We start from the raw sequence: 19,842 nt of genomic DNA on the forward strand, positions 1-19,842 counted from the left end.
AAACCAGGGGAAAGCGTAGGGAGGGTTCATGGGAGTTGATCCCTGTGACAGTGTATGTGTGTGTGTGGGTTGGTGTAATGCAATAAAAATGAAAAGTGGAGAAAGAATAGAGTCTGTTGACTGGGATTTTCACTGGAGACTAGTGGATTCTTACTTCAAACTAGTGGATCAGAGAAGACAGACAAGTGTAGAGAATGAAAGAAACACTAACATGAGGGCGAGCTGATAACCCAGATGGCAAGATGAGAAAAGTAAAGAAGAAAGAATCAAACCAATGGAGGAAAGAAGAAAGAAAGAAAGAGAACAAAGTCAGAAATAAACGCAGCACACAGACACATGGGCAAAAGGAAAAAAAGGAAACAATGAAAGTAATAAGGGAAAACAAGCTAATACCAGAAGGGGATGAAAAGTGCTAAAGCAGCAGCCAGACAGCCTCAGTCTGAGATTAGAGGGGAAGCAAGAAAGGAGGAGGAGGTTAGAGGAAATGGGAAAGGGAAGTGCCGAGCCATTTATTTTTCTTCTTCCACTATTTAATTCATCCTCTTCCTACTTTTATCAGAGATCAGGACCACTGGCTGTCACACACACATACACACACACACACACACTTGGAATGGCATACCGGAGAGTCGAGCAGAGAGTGTAGCTCCCTTCCTCAAGGAGAGAAAATGCCTGAGAGCCTTCTCTACTTGTGGTTAACTCTCAACTCACCACTAACTTTGCCAAAAATGATTATTATTCTGTTACAATGAGTCACTGACTCTCATAAATTAGCAGTCAGACAGTGCATTAAAAGTGTGTCAATATTGTTTCACATTGGAGTTTATTTCTTTCTTTTTGTTCAGATTCTGTTTTGCTCTATGTGTTAATTAGTGCAAGCACTTTCATCCGTGTTAATTGCTCTTTTTTTTTTTTTACACAGCCTGTTTCTCTCTTTGTGCTGTTTTGCCTGAAGATCTCTACCATCACAGCAGAGAACAATGGAGCAATACGTTTTGATGAGTGGGTGCCTGTTTTCTTTGTATCTCGTGTTACAAGCGAGCACGAGGACGCCCCAGTACACCCACACATTCCTGTCAATGGTTTGGACAGCTGGTGATGGTAACCGGACAAGAACTGTAGCGGTGTTTATGAGAAAGGAAATAAATTGAACATTACAGGCCTCAAGGATAAACACAATGCGTTTGGATGAGAAAACATGAAACAAATGTTAGTAGTAGTAGCAAAATTTAACATACACATACAAAAAAAATGTGTCAGTATTGTCTAAGAGTGAAGCATAGTTCTGTTTGGTATTTATTTGCTTTTTTTTGTTTAGTTTCTTTCTTTGGTTTGTGTTTTAATTAGTACAACTGCTTCCACCACTGTTGATGAGTCTGATTGTCTGTTTTTTGCTTGGAGACACCACCGAGACTAAAGAGAAGTGTGTCCTTGCCAGAGTTAATCACAACTTCCATCTCTCTCCATCTCCATGTATGTCCCTGCATCTCGGTCCTCACGTCGAAACCTTGCCGTGCACTCAGAATTTTAAGGATGACCATCTTTTTAACCGTCCTGACTCTGCCTTAAGGACATATGACCTCCCCGATGTCATTATTATGGATGTCGATGGAGATTTTGAGTGAGTCTTGATCAGTCACTTTCCATCCAATAACATTCATTTCATAGGTTTACATAAAATTGTGCATAATCTGATGACATTTATTTTGAGGAAAATTAAAATACTTAAAATTTGAGGCTGATTTACTGCAGACATCGGTCTGAGACTTTTTTACAAAAACCTTCTCTCCAAATGAGTAGTATTGACGTGTGGTGCATGCATTTTTAATGAGCAGTCCCATCTCATACACTGCAGGTGCCAGAGATATTAATTTTTTATCTGGCTCTCCTTACTCTACAAATTTACCTCCATGATCTTAAAGGTAGTGCATATTAATAGGTTGTCTTTCATTTTGATTTTCTGGAATAACAGAGACATCATACCAGTATGGTATGGGATATTTTTTATACTAACTCTGTAAAACTTGTTCCTGTTACTTAGGCAATATCTATTCATGTTTAGTTTTTTGTATGTGTGAATAGTAGTATTACAGTTAAAGTCCCCCTCCAATCAAAAATGTGTTTTTCCTCTTGTTCCTACAGTTGGATGTTTGAGTTTCATTATACAGAATGATGTGTGTGCAGAGTTTAACACTAGAAGGCTGTTTTCACATATATCTGCTGAAAGTGGAAAGTTTCTCTGTGCTCAATGAAAATCCAATTTTAAGGGGCGGTGCTACAAGCATGATTTGTGACATCACAAATAGTTTGGAAACCAATCCTGCTCCAATATTCAACTTATGTTGTTGAAACCTGAAGCCTCCAGTGCACAAACACTGAGACTAGACTTTACAGTGAAGTAGGAGACATCTTGTTTCCAACAGTTTTTGAAATTAAAAATATTTGCATATTCATATATTCTGGAATCTTTAATGAGGGAGAAGGAGTAGATGTCATTTTAAAGATTATAAAATGGTAATAATACTTTTTTGTGGAAAAACCATATCAGACACTAATTATGATTTGAAGGAGAGTATTTTATATACATCACAAAACATGTCTGGAGGAGATCTTTGAGATTTCATAAAAGACAGCTACCATCAAAGGTAAATATTTTAACTCTACTTCTCTCTAAGAAAAGTGTCTAATATTCTGATAATGATGTCTTCCTGGGGTCTCATTACAAAAAATAGTGAAAGAAATGCAACCACCAAAAACATATACCTACAGTATGTTGTAGTGCTCTAATTACTCCCTGATAGGTTAGAAACCTGAACTGCAGTATGAGGTTCATACTAATTGCTTTGACTGACAAAACCCATGAGGTCAGTTTTAATTTGGGGCTGTTTAGAGGTAAAGCAGCATGCTAAGGCATGTTGTACACACACACACACACACACACACACACACACACACACTCTTGGGCCATACTCAAAACACAAAGGATGGATATGAATATGCAGATTACTTTTTTCATCAGTGTGACAATCTGTCACTCAAAGCTCGTGCTAAGCTGTGTGTCAGTGTCGATGTGTTCGTGTACGCTGCTTATATTGGTGTGTGTGTGTGTGAGTTTGTGTGACTACACCACCTGTCGTAGGGGACAGACATGACAGAAATGGATCTGGCTCATATTTTATGTGTTATGGTAGCACAGTTAGGTTTAAATTTTCACTGCCCTGTCAAACAAAATGATGGTTGAAAAGGACGAGACTTCTGATTAACACAATTGGCTCTCATAAGCCCTGACCTTCTTAGTTCTATGTCTGTCAAGCTTTCCATTCTCACATAATACATGTACAGTTTAAAATAATAATGGCGGCAGATTTACCACTCAAAATTCCTAGGGATGGATTCCAGATAGAGGTAGACAAAGGCAACTTTCTCATTTTTAGCCGGTGGCAACTGTCACGAGCAGACTGTATCAGCTATTAAACTACTGTTACAGCTTCATGAATTTTGTAATGTTTCTAGCTGACTGGTATAAAAACAAGAACCCTGTAAAGGATGACATATATATTAATATGGACCTGATGGCTACACTAGATACATGATATCGTGCTTAGAGACTGAGGTTAAAGCTGCATGTCCCAACCAAAAAGTCAGCATTCCCACCAGCTGATTCATGTCACCCGTAACCTCACGAAACCATTCATTCTAACATTGTAACATTTACAGCTTACGTTAGAGTAGCAAATACACTGTTTAACTGCACTTTGGAGAGAATATTAAAGGAAACCATGGTGACAAACACATTGCGTCTCCTGAGCCTGCTTAACTATAAAAGGAACCTCATGTTTTGACAGTTGAGCACTTTTAATGTGAAGCAGGATGTTCTGTTTGCATTTAGTTGTGACCTAATATATGGTGCAAAAAGAGTGAACAGTAAGCATTGAGGCTGTCATCAATGAGATAAATTGCATGCGTCGTTGAACTTATAACCCTTTGTGCTTATCTGAATCCGGCGTGGGAATGGCGGACTCTTGACTACACAGAAAGATAATTACTGAATCTAAATATGTTAATGACTATTGCGGGGAAAAAAGGACAACCATGAATAGTATCAAACATGGGGTTTTTGATACTATTATGACTTTAAAGGATTATGACTTTAAAGAGTAAGTTGTATGGGTTAATTATATTTTTGAACTCTATCACAGAAAACAAGAGAGCAGAAACATGAAGCTTTTGTTTTCTGAGACTGTTTTCTCAAACTGCTAGTCTCGGGCCTGAAGGCTGTAAGATTGACCATATAAAGCTTTCCATCAACGTGTCTATTGTGGTGTAAGAAACAAACTGTATTACACCAATAATACTGATAACCATCCCATCGGATGAAGAGGCACTATAGCAGCACGCTTACTTTCTCACTTATCTTCCCTTCTGTCCACTCATTCCGTTATTAGTTTTTCTCGTGTGTATGTTCATGTGTATGTGTTTCTGTGCGGACAGTGACAGCGAGGGAGATGAAGAAACAAGATAGATAGATGGATTATAATGGCTTGAAAAGTTTTAAATTGTTTTGGTAAAAGTTTGTGAGAATATAGTTTCTTGTTTTTCTCTTTCCTCACTGTTGGCTCTCATTTTTTGACCATCCCAAAGCTGAGATATAGTTTCCATCTTTTCAGTGATACAACTGTTTTGGCCAAATAAATCCAGAAATGATTCCCTGGATATTACAGTTTATATCCAGGATACACCCTTGACATGAATGGAGAAATGCATTATAGTTTTTAAATGGACAGTTACAAACAACCTAACCTCCTACAAGAGAGCCCGAGGGAAGGAGAGGTGTCACAAGGTCTAGGAAGAGGAATGAGCAGGGGTGGAAGAAGTACATGCCAGCAGGATGGTGGGGATGTGGCAGCAGGGTGGGTGGAACCAATGGGAGCATGCCATCAACCACAAGATTACATGCCCAGAGCTCTGGAAGACTGAAGCACCACAGATCAAGTTCCTGAATATAGTCGGTTTCCAACATCCTCCCCACCCATCCAACCTTTTTGGCTGGGGTCTGGCAGTAACACTGTGTGCCAGTGAGGGGGATCCCTGGAGCATACACTGAGTTGTTGTCCGTAGGCCCTGAGAAAGGACGCACCTGGTCTTGATGAAGTGGCGTCAAGACCAGGTGCTTGGGGCAATCCTCCTTAGGAACAACAAACTGCATCTTGACTTGGGGAGGCACCTCAAGTCGGTCGCAGAGAGTACACTCAAGTCAGGCATGGTGCGGATATATGAAAGACAGGTGGTCCTGCTGGAATTGGCAGTCCTCTGGGAAGACCAGGTGGAGAAGTCCACTAAGTCATAGACAGCCAAGGATGCAGACCTGGTAGGCAAGTACCAGAGGGCCTGAGGATATGTGCCCATCACAGTTGGCAGCAGATGCTTTACTTGCCATTATGTAGGACTCCTTGGCATCACAGGACTGAAGAGAGAGCCATCAGTAACATGACTGACGCCTCAGAAAAGGCATCAAGATGGCTGGCACACAAGCTGGGGCCACCTGGAGGAAGGTGTCTGATGTTGAAAGAGACGAAATACTGGATGACCCCAGGCATCACTGATGATGTGTGTGTAAAGTATGTTCAGTGGTAACAAATACTGCAAAAAACATAAATCTGTCTAATCAGTGTAAAAAAAACAACATAAATAATAAAGAAAATGAAAAAAAAGCTCACATCTAGACACGCCTGTGTATGTGTGTGTGTGTGTGTGTGTGTGTGTGTGTGCATGTGTGTCAATACCTGTCAGTAAAAGAGTTTCAACAAGCCAAGTAAGGGCATGTTATTGGTCATGAGAGGCACACAGCTGAGCCCTGATGTCCAGAGCTAGAGACCATAGCTAATTTGAACAGACAGATTACTGGTTTTTACCAGACGAAATCAAATCTTGTGTGTGTGTGTGTGTGTGCGAGAGAGAGAAAGAGAGAGAGCGAGAGAGAGCCTCTGACATTCCCCCAGTAGACTGCCAACAGTAGCCTCCCTTTAATATAACAACCACTAGCCCTATTAAATATCCTCTGATCTGTGGCCGTGGCATTTACTTCTCCCTCTCCATCTTCGCCTCCATCCCCGCTGCCAAACAACGCTCATAGGGACGACTGCCCTTTCATCAAGGGAGAGTGTATCTGTGTTTGCGTGTATCTTCTTTCAGTAATTGTGTGCTGAAAATCCCAATTTGAGAAATGCACACACAAAAATATATTGCAAACAGGCTTCAAAGACAGGATTATCACTGAGAGCCTAGAGAGGGAGTTAATGTCACTCTGTACACCCACGGCAGCCTTAGCTGCTCTGTGTGTGTGTGTGTGTTTGTGTGTGAATGCATGTGTGTTGCGTGCAGACACTGAACTTGTATGTACACCCGCAGTACCAGTAGTATATGTGCATCGCAAAAGAGTGTTTGATATGAGAAAATGTAGGATTTAAATGTGTGACTGTGTGTTTATGACATGCAAATTTCTTTTATGTGTAGCCTTCTTGATTGTGTGTCTACAGTATCTGTATGTTTCTTGCCATCATCCTTATCTGTAATTTTGCCTCTTCACATCAAAAAGAAGGAAACACTACCCAGCATGCTGCCAACTACTGCCACTGTGACTTGGTACAACTTACATATATTCATTTTGAAACTGAGAACAAAGCGGAAACCCTGTAATCTTTTCTTTCATTGTTTCTTTCTTGTTTCCCTTCATTGTTTCATTTGGTGACCTTAATTCTTCTGAATCTTAAAATCAGTCCCCAGTGTGATAGAGCTGTTACTGCACGGCAAAAAAGTACCCGTCATGAGAAATTAGACTAGACAAGACATTCCTTGAATCATTTATTGTCTCAATGCAAAATGAATTGATTTGGCTTTTTCTGTCTTGTTTTAAGTCCCTGACCTTGTCATTGAAACAGATCAGAAACATGTATTTTTATCTAAAACCACAGGCGTGTGCTGCCACTTGTTTTGAGAAAAACACAGATTGTAAGATTGAATTTAAGCCAAACAAGCTCAAAGTTCTTGCAAGGTTCGGTGGCTGCCACTGTGCGTTGGCCGGGGTCCTCGTTTACCGCTGTTTATCACCTGCCTGCTAACATTACGTCCTGCGGGACGATTAATGGCCGGAAGCCAAAGAAATCCAACACATGAATCACCTTGTTAATGACAGAACACCACAGATTGCGCATGTGTGCGTGTGAAGCCACGTGCGTGTGTGTTCATCTTTCATCACATGTGCTGCAGCCCTGTCTGACAAGTGTAAATTGCATCTGCAGTTATCTCCAGCGCTGTTTGTGTTGTTGTTGTTGTTGTAGCACTCAGTACAGACACTTGTCTTTGCATTACTCTGGGCCTTGTTAAGGCTGCCATGACCGCTTTCTGATGTGCTAAGAGCCGTGTTGGCTGTGTCACGCTGCTCTTACTAAAGTGCTGTTGATGACACCAGCTGAACTTGACAGGCCAATTCCTCAGGGAAGAAGGGAGAGAGATGGAGAGAGAGAGAGATGGAGAGAGAGAGAAAAAAAAGAGAGAGAGAGAGGGTCAGAAAAAGAAAAGACAGCAAAACACAAAGAGAGACAGAGAAATATAGACAGGTAGGTATAGAAAGATGGGGAGAGAGGAGAAACTCAGACAGTATGATGAGCACAAATGGAGAAAAATTAAGTATTCATACAGTACCTCAGCAAACAGCACACTTTCAGAGGTAAGCAGTGGCACACACGCGCACTAAAGTAATGCAAATAATCACATCTGTGTTTCTGCGAAGTTAGATGGAACACACACAGCGATGCTGCTCATTGTGCACATGCTCTACAATACAGTCAGGCTTGCACGCTGACACACACATACTGTACAAACTCAAGTAATCACACACAAATATTGTGTTTCTGGATATATAAACACTACACAACAGCCAGACCTGCCTGAAATCTTTGTGCGCATACACACACACATACATACATATGTGATGAAGGCTCACCTTGCCAGCCGGGTTTGCAGACAGGCTTGACGTCGATGCGGACAGGGACGCTGTGCAAGGCTCTCTTCTGGCCGCAGTCCCAGGCCGTCACCCGGATCTCGTACTGCTGCTGTCGGTCATAGCTCAGCTTCTCTGTGTTCCGGATGTTACCTGGCAGAAAGAAAGTCGCTCACGGTCAAATTCTACCCAAATAGCTTTAACAGTTAGAATGTCTTGTAGAGTCATTTCAGTTCTCTGTTGTGTCTCATAATGACAAAAAATTGTACCGAACAATTTAGCAAATTGAGAGCCCTCAAAAACCAGTAAATAAAAATGTCAGTAAATAAAATGTCTGGTTGGGTTGGAGGTTGTGAAGAAGTTCAGTTGTCATTGGCGAGTCCAGCTTTCTCTAAACTCAACACTCACTCTGTGCAGTTTTGGTTTCTATAATATAGTGATTAGTTTCAACATGTCATTACTGTGTGCCAAGATTCACCATCAGTGAAAAAACACCTGAAATCAATTTAGGTGAGTATGTCACCAGGGATGAGAGGTTTCTTGTCTTTTTCACAGAGGACATGTTAACATGTTACAGTAAGAGAAGCAAAGGTGTAAATAATAAAATGTATGATGGTTCCGTTTAGCTGCTTTGGTTTTGGGGTCCTGGGGCAGTATTAAACATTCCTGAGGATGAAAGTAGCTCCCACCTGGTCCAGTTAGAAGAATAAATCGAAATCTAAAGATGAAGGTCGTGTCAGTCCTAACCAGACTCCTAAGACTTTGGTCTTAGAGTAATTCACAAAGCATTTTAGTGCGAAAACTTCTGTGAGTCTGTGAGAAGTTAGCAGCAGTCAAGAAAACTCCTAACTCACTGACACATAGGAAATAATCAGTCCTGTGATGGAAGTAATGTGCATTGTTGTGTGACTGTTTTGGAAAAATACGACAATAATGAAACTTTTAAAAGCATATTTTGAAGGCGGCTGAGTAAATGAAGTTCCAGTCAGCTCACTGACAAATGAAAACAATCCAACAACATATAATGATGGTTTGTGCTGCTGAGCCACTGAAGAAATGCAGTTTACAGCATTGATGTACTTGGGAATATCTCAGTCTTCAGACTGAATAATTACACAAACCATAAATACACTCTTCAGACTCCAGTCTGTTCGACAGTTCAGTAAATGTAATGAAGATTATATTAAATAATCAACAACTGCAATAAATACAACAATAAATCAATAAAGTTGATTGCATGGCCATCGCTGGACTACTCAGTGAAATCAGTGCTATATGAAAAGTATTAACATTTGTTCAGTCAACTGGAAATAAATATCACCGTATCAACATGGAGATGGTGTTCCATGCCAGATACAATCTACTTGACAAGTCAATATTTTACTTTGTTTCATAAAATCTTTGACACAGTTTACAAAACAGCTAAAATATTTGTTGATGGAATCCATCTGTCTGCTGAATCAAACTAATCTATTTATATAATTTCATTTGTTCCTCATGCTCCTCTGTATTGATGAATATTTCATTTCATATTCACTGACACAGACCGGTGACCTGTCAATCAATCACTGTCAACAAAGTTCATATTTGTATTGTATTGTGCATGTCGTCACACGTTCATGACTTACTGGGACACTTGAATAGAACAGAGCCATCATGAACGTCTTCAGTAACACCGGTGCTTCTCTGAATATACCAAGTCATAATGTCTGCTGTAAAAAGGGTGAATTTGGTAAATGTCTACATAAAGCTTTAATGTGTAGTTTGATCTAGTATTGAGTCTAAAATCCATTTTCCTTCAGTGTAGAATGGACCGTTTACTTCAGAACTTTCTTCACAGACCATGTAAAGTGGAATAAGTGCAGTGCTTTAAGAAGTTATTACAAAATATATGAACTACAATGTTTTTGCAGAACATTTTGTTCTGTAATAAATAGCACAAACCTGAATCTGTTGTGATATAAGTGAAAAAGAAACAGCCTGGAGTTACTCAGTCATCAGTGATTGGGACACTGACTTTATGGAGTCATAAAATGCCTGTGTGAGCTTTTCCAGCTAAATGAGCTTTATTTTATTGTAGTCATAACTGATGTGCAACAGATATGTTTCTATATTCCATATTCACCGCTACTCTGGCTGCTCTCACCATGCCTAAAACTTGAAAATTCATTCTTAATGGTGCTGTAATGTAGTTTTATGACTGGAGTAAGTACTTTTTCTTCTGTTTCTTCTGATTTATATGACTTCAGAGTTTAGTATAAACTATAGAAAGTAAGAAAGTTAAGTATACACTTTAAACTGCCTTGGGGGAAGTGAGTTGATAACTAGGACGGTGTTCCCACCCTAGTATATAGCTACTGTATTATGTGTCTTGAATTTTTGACTTATTTCATAGCACACATTGCTTGTGTATTGCTATTATGTGTGTGTGTGTGTGTGTTTGCTTAAGGGAGTAATGGGTATTTAATTTTAATTTTTGATCATCATTATATATCATTGTCAAATTAACTGTGATACCTTAATATAATCACTGTAACAAATGAGATCATGGTGGAGATGACATGTAGCCTCTATCTCACACAAGCTGTTTGATTAGTGTTAATGTTTCTCAAAATTAAGACCATGTTTCCATTAAACCCCTTGTGATGCAACCATGTTTGAACTTGTCCTCCTCTCACCTCCCCAGTGTTTTTTTTTTCCCTAAAGGTAATAAATATATATTTTCCCCCCTAATTTAGCCTATAATTAAAATTATATCATCATCAGGACACAAACGATGGCTGAGTTTGTGTGACGGTACAAAATATCCGCCATGATAAAAGTTTATTACACATGAAATGAGATTTAAACCGTTTCAAAAATAGATGCACCAAGTATAACCAACATAAATAACATAAATTTATCTACTTCCTATGAAAACTCACTCTTTGTTCTTGTCTCTGCATAGACCCATCAGACAGAAATCCTTCCTTAAGGTTTCAAGCATTCATTCATACAGACATTAGCCTTAAATAGGCCAATAAAAGTGTCCTAAAAGTCTGGCTTTCCTCTGAACACACTGCTTGTCCCAGTCAAGACTCCTCTACTTAGAGGTTAGGGAGAGGATCAAGTGTTTTTAAGTTATAGGAATTGATTTCAAGTGAAATGAGTCATTGGTGTCAAAGTCAATTTGACTTAAGCCCCTTTTATGTGGCTAAAATCCACACCTCAGCTTGAAATTTAGAACCAATCCCGCACATTTTCCTCGAGACTTAGCTTGGTGACACACAATATCAAAAGCAATGTCAAGCTGCCCACTTTGCCAGATCTTTTTTTTTTGTACTAATGTTTCAAAATGTCGAAAACGCCGCACATAGCACCTCAACAGAAACAAATAACCCACTCGACAGTAGAGCACAATCTGCATCCAGACCACATCCAGTCCTGCTTCATTGGTAACCGCGACCCATTTAACAAACCGACGTCTTTTCTCATGCTGAGCAGAGTGCATGAAGGGAGCTCTTGTAGTCCTAATGTGTCTGTTAATATTTGATGAGTCTTCAACTACAGATGGATGACAATGCTATACATGCAGCCCAGCCCGGGCAGGCAGGGGGCACGCTGATTGAGAACACTTGCTGAGTGTAAAGAGCATTGAAAAGAGACACTACCGGCCCTCATTGGCTGCGAGTTGAAACATAGCTGGAATTAGTTATTGCGACTTTTATTGCAGCCTGGATGCTTCTTGAGGTTTTTGTATTGTGGGGAGAGAGGTACAGAGAGAGCTGAATGTTGATAATGTGGTATATTTGAATACGAGAGTGTGAGTGGGAGGATTAGATGTAATTCATATGAGGACAGCATTGTTCGTCTTCCTCGTGCTCCTCATCGCCCATTCTCTCTGTCTCCTCTCAGCTTGTTTAGAATTCCTTCCCTCCTCGTTCTCCCTTTTCCAACCTTCCCATCCCCTCTCAATGCACATCATTGTCTCACTGTTTTGCAGCCTCATCCTATTTCACTGTTTGCTGCCTCATCTGTTGTGTCTTTTTTCTAACACACACACACACACACACACACACACACACACACACACACACACACACAAACACACACAGATGTATGCATGCACACTTACACACTTGCACCTTTCTGCATGATGGAGGTTCCTATTCCACCTCCTTCAATTACTACATCAACTTATCCGTGTCAGCAGGCTGTGCGTGCTGTGACTGCTGGCAAGGGTGGCCAGGTAGTAAATGACTACTTTACCCTCCATCTCGCTCTCTCTCTTTGCCTCTCTATCAAACACACACAAGCAAGTAATGTTTGCATCTATCTTTTTGCATCGCCTCCGTCATCCCTTTATAATTACTATCAATCCAAGTTTTGCATTATTCTATATTATTCTTATTGACAACAAAAGAGCATAACCAACCACTTCAGTACTGTTCATATGGTATGTGTGGGGTAATGTGGGGTTCATAGGTCACAAATGTAGTTTCATACAGTTTGGCACTGTAGTTTGTAGTTTTCCAAGATCATAAACACAGTAAATCTTATTCCTGCTAAACATGCACGTCATTGTGAGCATGTTAGCATGTTGGCAAGCATGAGGCATGGTTGAGAGTTGGAGGTAATGGGCGTTGGCCCCTGGTGACTTAGGTTTGCAGCATAATTTCAGCTTTACACCACATTTAGTTAGAAAACAGCCCTGTGTGAAACAATGCAAGCCCCCTTCATCAATGTGAACGAAACCATTCCATCGAGGCAGCTGAGGTGCCATCGCAGATGGTTCGGGCAAAAAAAGGCTGGCGTGTGCAGTAATAAAGTTGAGTCTGGCTTAACTTTTGCTGGAGCACATTGCAATGTCATCTGGCAAGGGTAGATTACTACCCTACCTTGTAATCTGAGTGCTGTATTTATAGTGTTTACCTCATGATCGCCATGACAAAAGATAAAAATGACTGCCGCTGTGCCACTGTAAAATCCTTCCTTGTAATATTATAAAGTGTTGTGCAGCGTTTTGGTGTCTTATAAACCTTTAACCTCATGGATCTATTTCTTCAGCAGAAATCCCTACATCAACATTTCATTGTCTCAACGGTACCTGAAGCAACACACCCCCACCAACGCAGCTCTCGCTCGCAGGGCTGTTTTCAGTCAGAACGCCCACATAGTCTTGTTAATGTTTTTGTACAACAATGGAGCTGTATGGCACAGAGGAATAAGCTATATCAGGCTTTGGCTACACAGATAATACTTGTTAGTAGGATCAGTTCATTGTTGGGTTTTTCAATTGACAATAAGAAAAAATATAGAACATTTCCTCCCATCCTTTGTGATTATCCCTGCTACAGTTTTCTATCTACTCCTGTCCCTCATCGCCTCATAGCACTAACTCTTGCTCTCACAGCCAGCCCCTCCTTTCCCCCACCCTCCATCTCCTTCCTCTCTCCCTCAGGTGCTCTTGAGTTCAAGAGCTCTTAAAGCTTTTTCCTCAGCGGTCAATGGCTGAGCGAGACCCCTTCAAATGGAGAGAGAGAGGAGAGAGCACTCTGGCTGCAGCCTCCCACCTGTATCATTCACAGTTCTGTTTGGCCCTAACCTCATCCAGTCAGCCTTTTTATTGCAACACCTCAGCAGTCAGCAACACTCGGCAGTCGGCAGCAACAAAAACCTAAACAGTAATGTCCCTTGGATCTGAGTATTCTAAGCTAAAATAAATAAATAAATCTATGGTGATGTTTAAAGAGTTTTAGAAGAGGCACTAGTCTGGCAGCTGTAGATGAAGAGCTTGTCTAATGGTGGTAAAACTCAAGAATTTTCAAGTCTACAGTGAAAGTATCCACTTAAGGAATACATTTAACTCTACTTGACTTTGTGTAAGTTACTCAGCAAGGGTGTTAAAACAAAAAGACAAAACTTAAGATGTATAAATGATTTGGAGCCAAAAATGTAATAATAGTAATGGCAGAGCTCAGTCTGTCCTCCAGCTAAGGTTACCAGAAAGATCAGTAGAGGACATGAAGACCTCTAATTGTTGTGTATTTTCATTAAATGTCAATGGTGTGCTTAAAGACAATATTAAGCTATGCAGATTGATTTTATAAGTTTATAAGCAATAAGGGCTAGTGGGATACAATTTGTATTGGTGTAGTTATAATCTCATGAACCATATTTAATCACACTGTACGTATAGAGGCACAGTAGAAGAATCATAATCATACACTGGAGAAATTTGAGTGTGTTTGTATTACATGTCATGTTGCTTGGGTCTGCATTAAAGTCTTCACCTTTTAAAAAAATACCCTCTGGAAGAGATCAAGAAATAAGGGTGTAAAATGACTAAGAATAACTTATAAAAATAAAAGGCCAGAAGACAACTGGGCAATAATGGTGTAAAGTGTTTCCCAATACTTATATATAAAAATTGGATATAATCAGGAAAAATTATGTGGGCCAGGACATATCCACAAACAGCTCAAAACATGGTCTGAAGAGTTTTGACCAACAACAAGTGACAGAGATAAAAGTAACATAATAATTGGTCAAAAATTAGGGAGGGTGGATGATAAGGTGTGGCCTAAGCCGACCCAAGGACATAAAAACAGATGCCCCAAAGGAAAACCTTTGGAGCGATTTGGTTCTTTGTAAAAAGTGCTATTTTGCTCTCCTTTTTTTGCCGGCAATAAAAGAACACTTTGCTGTTTGGACCTCTGACTCCCTTTTATTAATAAGAGAGAGTTTTTTTGCTCTGATACATTTTTCTGCAACAATTCGACACAACATAATCACATGTATTTCTCTCTCTCTCTCTCTCTCTCTCTCTCACACACACATACACACACACTCATGTCTGTGTTGGTGTGTGTAATAATACAATCATCTTTATTTGTAGAGCAATTTTCAAGAATCAAAGTGCAAGCGACAACTCAAGCAGAAATCAAGTCAATTGGAGCAGATATTTGAGTGTTCCCATAGGTTTCATCTTAGCATTTATCTTTGACTGTGTGTGTGTGTGTTTGTTTGTGTGTTTTCATGTTTGTGTGTGCTCAGACTTCTGTGATCTGATTTGTGGAGACTGATGGCTCTCTGGGCAAAGCTTGACTTTGTCCTTGGAAAGAGCAAAGAACACATTTCACCCTGGAGAGAGACATCTGTCTGAGTATTAAGTTTTGCTACCAGAGTGTATGCAGGCGTGTGTATGTGTGTGCAGTATTAGTGTGTGTGTGTGTGTGTTTCTCCTGCGGCTGTGAAGAGTGTATGTGTGTTTCATGGGTGGGATTTTTAGATCACGAATCCTGCTGTGTTATGACCGAAGGTCTTTTTGTATTTCCTGTAAATAACATGGAGAGCAAAAAACTTCAAACTTGATTTGGAAGATGTTCTTGGACACTGAAATAAATGAAGCAGAAGAGCTACAGATGAGGCATGCTGGGGGAAAATGACTACATCAAAAAATTTAAGTGACAACATTTCAAAATAACACCTACATTGCACATCATAAACTGTTGATATCTAAACATATATATAAACACTTAAAGTTTCTTTGAGGCAAGTTCCATATCTTAGGCTTCTTGTCTGCTACTCACCGTTGCGATCTATAGCGAAGGGTGTGCTGGTGGTAGTGATCTGGTAGTTACAGATCTGGCTGTATTGTGGTGAACAGTCCTGGTCAGTAGCCTCCACCTGCAGGATGCTGTCGTAAATCTTGCCCTCTGTCACCGCTGCGTGGTACTGCGGCTCCCGGAACACCGGGGCGAACTCGTTCACATCGTTGACCTGAATGTGTACCACCGCCCTGCAGACATAGGGGGCAACAGAGGGAGGGAAAATGGAGATTAGTTTAGGATATTCTATCAACTGCACTGGGTGTTACGGCCTTTATGACATTTATAGTGTGGTATGGCATAAGGGAAATAAAGGAAAACACATAAACTTCACACATCAATATATCAAACTATAACTAACTGTGGCAGCGAAGAAGAAACCCACATTTAAAGTGTTTCAGTGGGCAATATGAAGATGACTGTTCATAAATCTACACCAAACATAGGACAATAGTGCTACTGCTTCATTCTTATTGGCAGAGACTCATAAAGGTGCACTTCATCCATTTTACAATAGAATTGAACTTGAATTTTCATGCAGAGTACTACTGAGTCTATGAAAACATTTGTTATCTTCTGTAAGCTTTCTAAAGCTGGAAAGAAAAAGAGATTAAGCTTGAGACTTAACATTTGCATAACAAACTGGAGGTGTGGAGTTGATCATACTAGAGACTAAAAGTCAGGATATCTTGGCTTCAATTTTACCCATCCATCTTTGAAATTTGTCTCTTGTGAGTCTCCCTCATCTTTATAAAGTGCAATATTAAATCAGTGGAGTATGCCTTTAAAGGCCTTTCAAAAATACCCCATAAACACCCAACACCGCTTCCACATTCATGAATTAAATTATTAATTCATTAACCCAAAATCACCGCTCATGCTGGCACTGTCTGTCTCAGTAGCTCTCAGGAAGAAAAAGAATTAAGGTTTGTTTGTTTGTGTTTTTAGTTCACTATTTTGACACTTTCAAATGAAAAAAAGGGGAAGAAGGAAAAAGACAGAACAGAGTGATTTTATAAATGATGAGAGGTTATACGTGTATTTGTGATTCTGTGTTGCATTAAGCCTAATAATTGCAAAGCCCTAGCCTCAAATGGCTTGTATACTGTGTGTCTTTGATGTTCACACATACACGAGTAGGAGTGTAATAGTGTCCGTCCCCGACACTTACAGGAGTGAGTAAGGTATCTAATTAGCTACTGCTTTTAACAAGATGATAGTTCAATTTAGTGTTTGAGGGCAGAATTGACTGTGGGTGATGAATTAGTTTGGTAACCAATAGTCACGTCCTCTGTGTAATACACAGTCTGACCTGACCCGGTGGATTGATTTTATTGTGTTATGGTAAAATAATTCCCTGTACCTACTATAGCCACACACACTATGCACAGTCATTCAAACCAGTAAAACTACACTTATTAATCATTCCATAGGTGATCTATCAGCAGTGATTCATGTTAACTTACACATAATGAAGAGAAAAAACACCATTCATCACATTAAAACGCCTTCATCAGTACTCTGCAACAGCCAGACGGCAACAGATTTCATAATCAATCCTTCGATTCGTTGACTGACAACCAATGATGGATGACCGAGAGGCTGCAATATGCGGTATTAAGCTTCAGAATGGCAAATCCAAAGTAATGCTTTGCTTTAAGAGACAAAAGGGGAGAGAGGAGAGGTTTATAGGATTAGCTGGTGGGTAGGGTAATGACGGTAAAATTATCCCATTAAAATAAGCTGTAAATATCTCTCCAACATGTGGTCGGCTGGAGATGGAGACTGGACAACAAAGAGGGAGACAGTGGGGAGGCCGAGCCCTGGCAGAATGGATTTCCACACTGCCTTATCTCTCTCTGTCACAAGTAAACAAACATAGGCAACCATTTGTTTTGAGCCTCTACACACAAACAGTTGCACGGTTAAATAGTATAATAGAAAAACGGAAACACATAAACAACCGGTGAAAAAACACATAAGGGACAGAGAAATGGGAGGCAGGCAGTGGTGGCAATAACGAAGGTTAGAATATTGGAACCCTAGTTCTATAAACATAGGTGAGCATAGGTCGACTCTATGGCTGATACTCTCCTCCAATCACACGCACACAATCACCAGTTGAAATTTGGTTACCCGCCTGCCTGTAGGCTCGGGAGATGCACTAACAAAGCCAACTAGCTAGGCGCTTCTTGGACAGAGCTTTACCGGCCACTTCCTCTCCATAGCACACAAACAGCTGTTCAGTGCGCCAAAAGGGGGTGGTGCGTTCAACATAACACTCCAACACATGTACTGGGCACAAGAGTGCAGTTTTGCCCCCTGGCATCCCCATGGGGTGGAGGACAAAATGCCTCTATCTGAATAGTTCTCAACCTAAATTAACTGTTTATGTTCTAGAGTAGTGAGCGCTGTGGTCACCACAACGCAGCAAACAGCTGGGCGCACAGTTCACTCACTCTCTTAGCTGAGGTCAGTGCAAGCAGCAAGCCTGTCTTGAATGACAACGCCTTCAGAGAGGAGCGCTCCAGAGGCTAATCAGTAGGCGCGTCCTGACTGGCCGGCTACGTACATGCAAATTTCAGTGGGCGATTGTGTGCGTGTGATTGGAGGAGAGTATTACCCAGAGAGTCCTCTAGGAGGCGGAGCCTGTGTGAGATAGAGCTAAGTACATTTATTCAACAAATGTGTTCAAGTGAACTCTGTACTTTACTTGAGTACTTCCATTTTTTTACTTTATACTTTTACTCAACATTTTACATAGTGATTGTACTTTTTTAATCCACTGCATTTATCTGACAGCTGTTATCAGTTACTTTGTAGATTAAGATTTTACATTAAAACATTTAACGTAAAAATATATTGTATTATTATAGATTAGACGACCCAACAGTCAATATAAAGTAGTTAAAATGAGCTCCAATTTGGCAACTGAAACCTGACACAATGTATGTATTAAAGGACAGGTTAGGCACCCAGATTAACATTGAAGCAGGTTCTGCATGCCTTTATTATTTCTCCTGTTTATACTGACCATTAAAAGATCCCTTTATAATGCACTTACAATGTAAGTGATGGGGAGCTAAATCCACAAGCCCTGCTCCGTGCAAAAATATATTTAAATGTTTATCTGAAGCTAATATGAAGCTTCAGCCATCCAAATTATTCAAACCAAGTAGATATCTTTCAACATTACAGTCTTTTTAGTGCCAAAGTCTCTCTTCCATCATCCCCCTTGTTAGTATCCTTCCACTGCAGCTAAACAGGTAAACACTGTCTGGGGAGACAAAAAGAAGGAATTTCATACTAAAAACTCACTAACTAACTAACTGTGGAAGATATCCACTTTATTTGATTAACTCAGGCGACTGAAGCCTCATATTAGCTTTAGATAAACTTTTAAATACATTTTTGCTCAAAACAAGGACTGTGGGTTCTGTCCCTCATCACTTAGATTATAAGCACATTTGGAGGAGATCTTCTAAAGGCCGGTTGGACAGCATGAATAATTACAGCAAGAAAAACCTGTTTCAATGTTCAAATGGGCTCCTGACTGTTGTTTAAAGACAGACTTGAAATACTGTGAACCTGTCTTATAAAAACATACAGGAACTATATGAGATGGAACAAATAACACTAAAACTCTAAAAACCCACATTTATGTGATAGACCTGTTACTCTTAAAACTACACACATTTTCTAATAGCCTCCTTGCCTTATCAGACACATATGTACAAACTAATCTGTCCCTTTATGCACACATAACCACCCAACTTCCCCCTTTTATTCATTTTTATTTTCTTTCTTTATTATGTGTATCATTAAATGTAATTGGTTTCTTTCATTTTTGTATGTATTTGTGAATATTTTGAATGAGGACAGCTGGATGAGGGTTAAACTGACATTTTGTATTGTACTGTGCAAGATGCTAAGATCAAAATCATCTAATATATTGAAAGTATTCAAAATACATTTTGAAGTACATTTTGTACAATTTGTAAGTACATTTTGCTAAAAATAGACAATTTATGTACTTTTCCATAAGTTAAGTTTTGAATGCAGGATTAATGTTTATATTGTGACAGTGCTACTTTTACTGAAGTAAAGAATTAGAACATTTAACTACTGGACACAGGTACAAAATGCACAAATCAACACCCAGATGTGATAAATGTACTGGACTTTTTAAGGATTGGTGGGAGGTTAACAGTGATGCTAACAGCAGTGGAGGATTGTGATAAGAAGCACTGACAG

At 39.9% G+C, this 19,842-nt stretch overlaps 1 protein-coding gene across 3 annotated transcripts in view; it reads right to left on the reverse strand.

Annotated features, from left to right (window-relative positions):
* LOC137185717 (calsyntenin-2-like) overlaps nucleotides 1-19,842 on the reverse strand; it is a 246,500-nt gene that overhangs the window by 72,905 nt on the left and 153,753 nt on the right. For all 3 annotated transcript variants that reach the window (XM_067594044.1, XM_067594045.1, XM_067594046.1), the window contains exons 4-5: nucleotides 15,571-15,779; nucleotides 8,003-8,152 (exon numbers count right to left, since the gene is read on the reverse strand). In XM_067594044.1, coding sequence (XP_067450145.1) covers nucleotides 8,003-8,152; nucleotides 15,571-15,779 — 359 coding nt within the window. The remainder of the gene's footprint in view (nucleotides 1-8,002; nucleotides 8,153-15,570; nucleotides 15,780-19,842) is intronic.

This window comes from Thunnus thynnus, chromosome 7 (assembly GCF_963924715.1).
Source record: "Thunnus thynnus chromosome 7, fThuThy2.1, whole genome shotgun sequence".
Taxonomy (NCBI): Eukaryota; Metazoa; Chordata; class Actinopteri; order Scombriformes; family Scombridae; genus Thunnus; species Thunnus thynnus.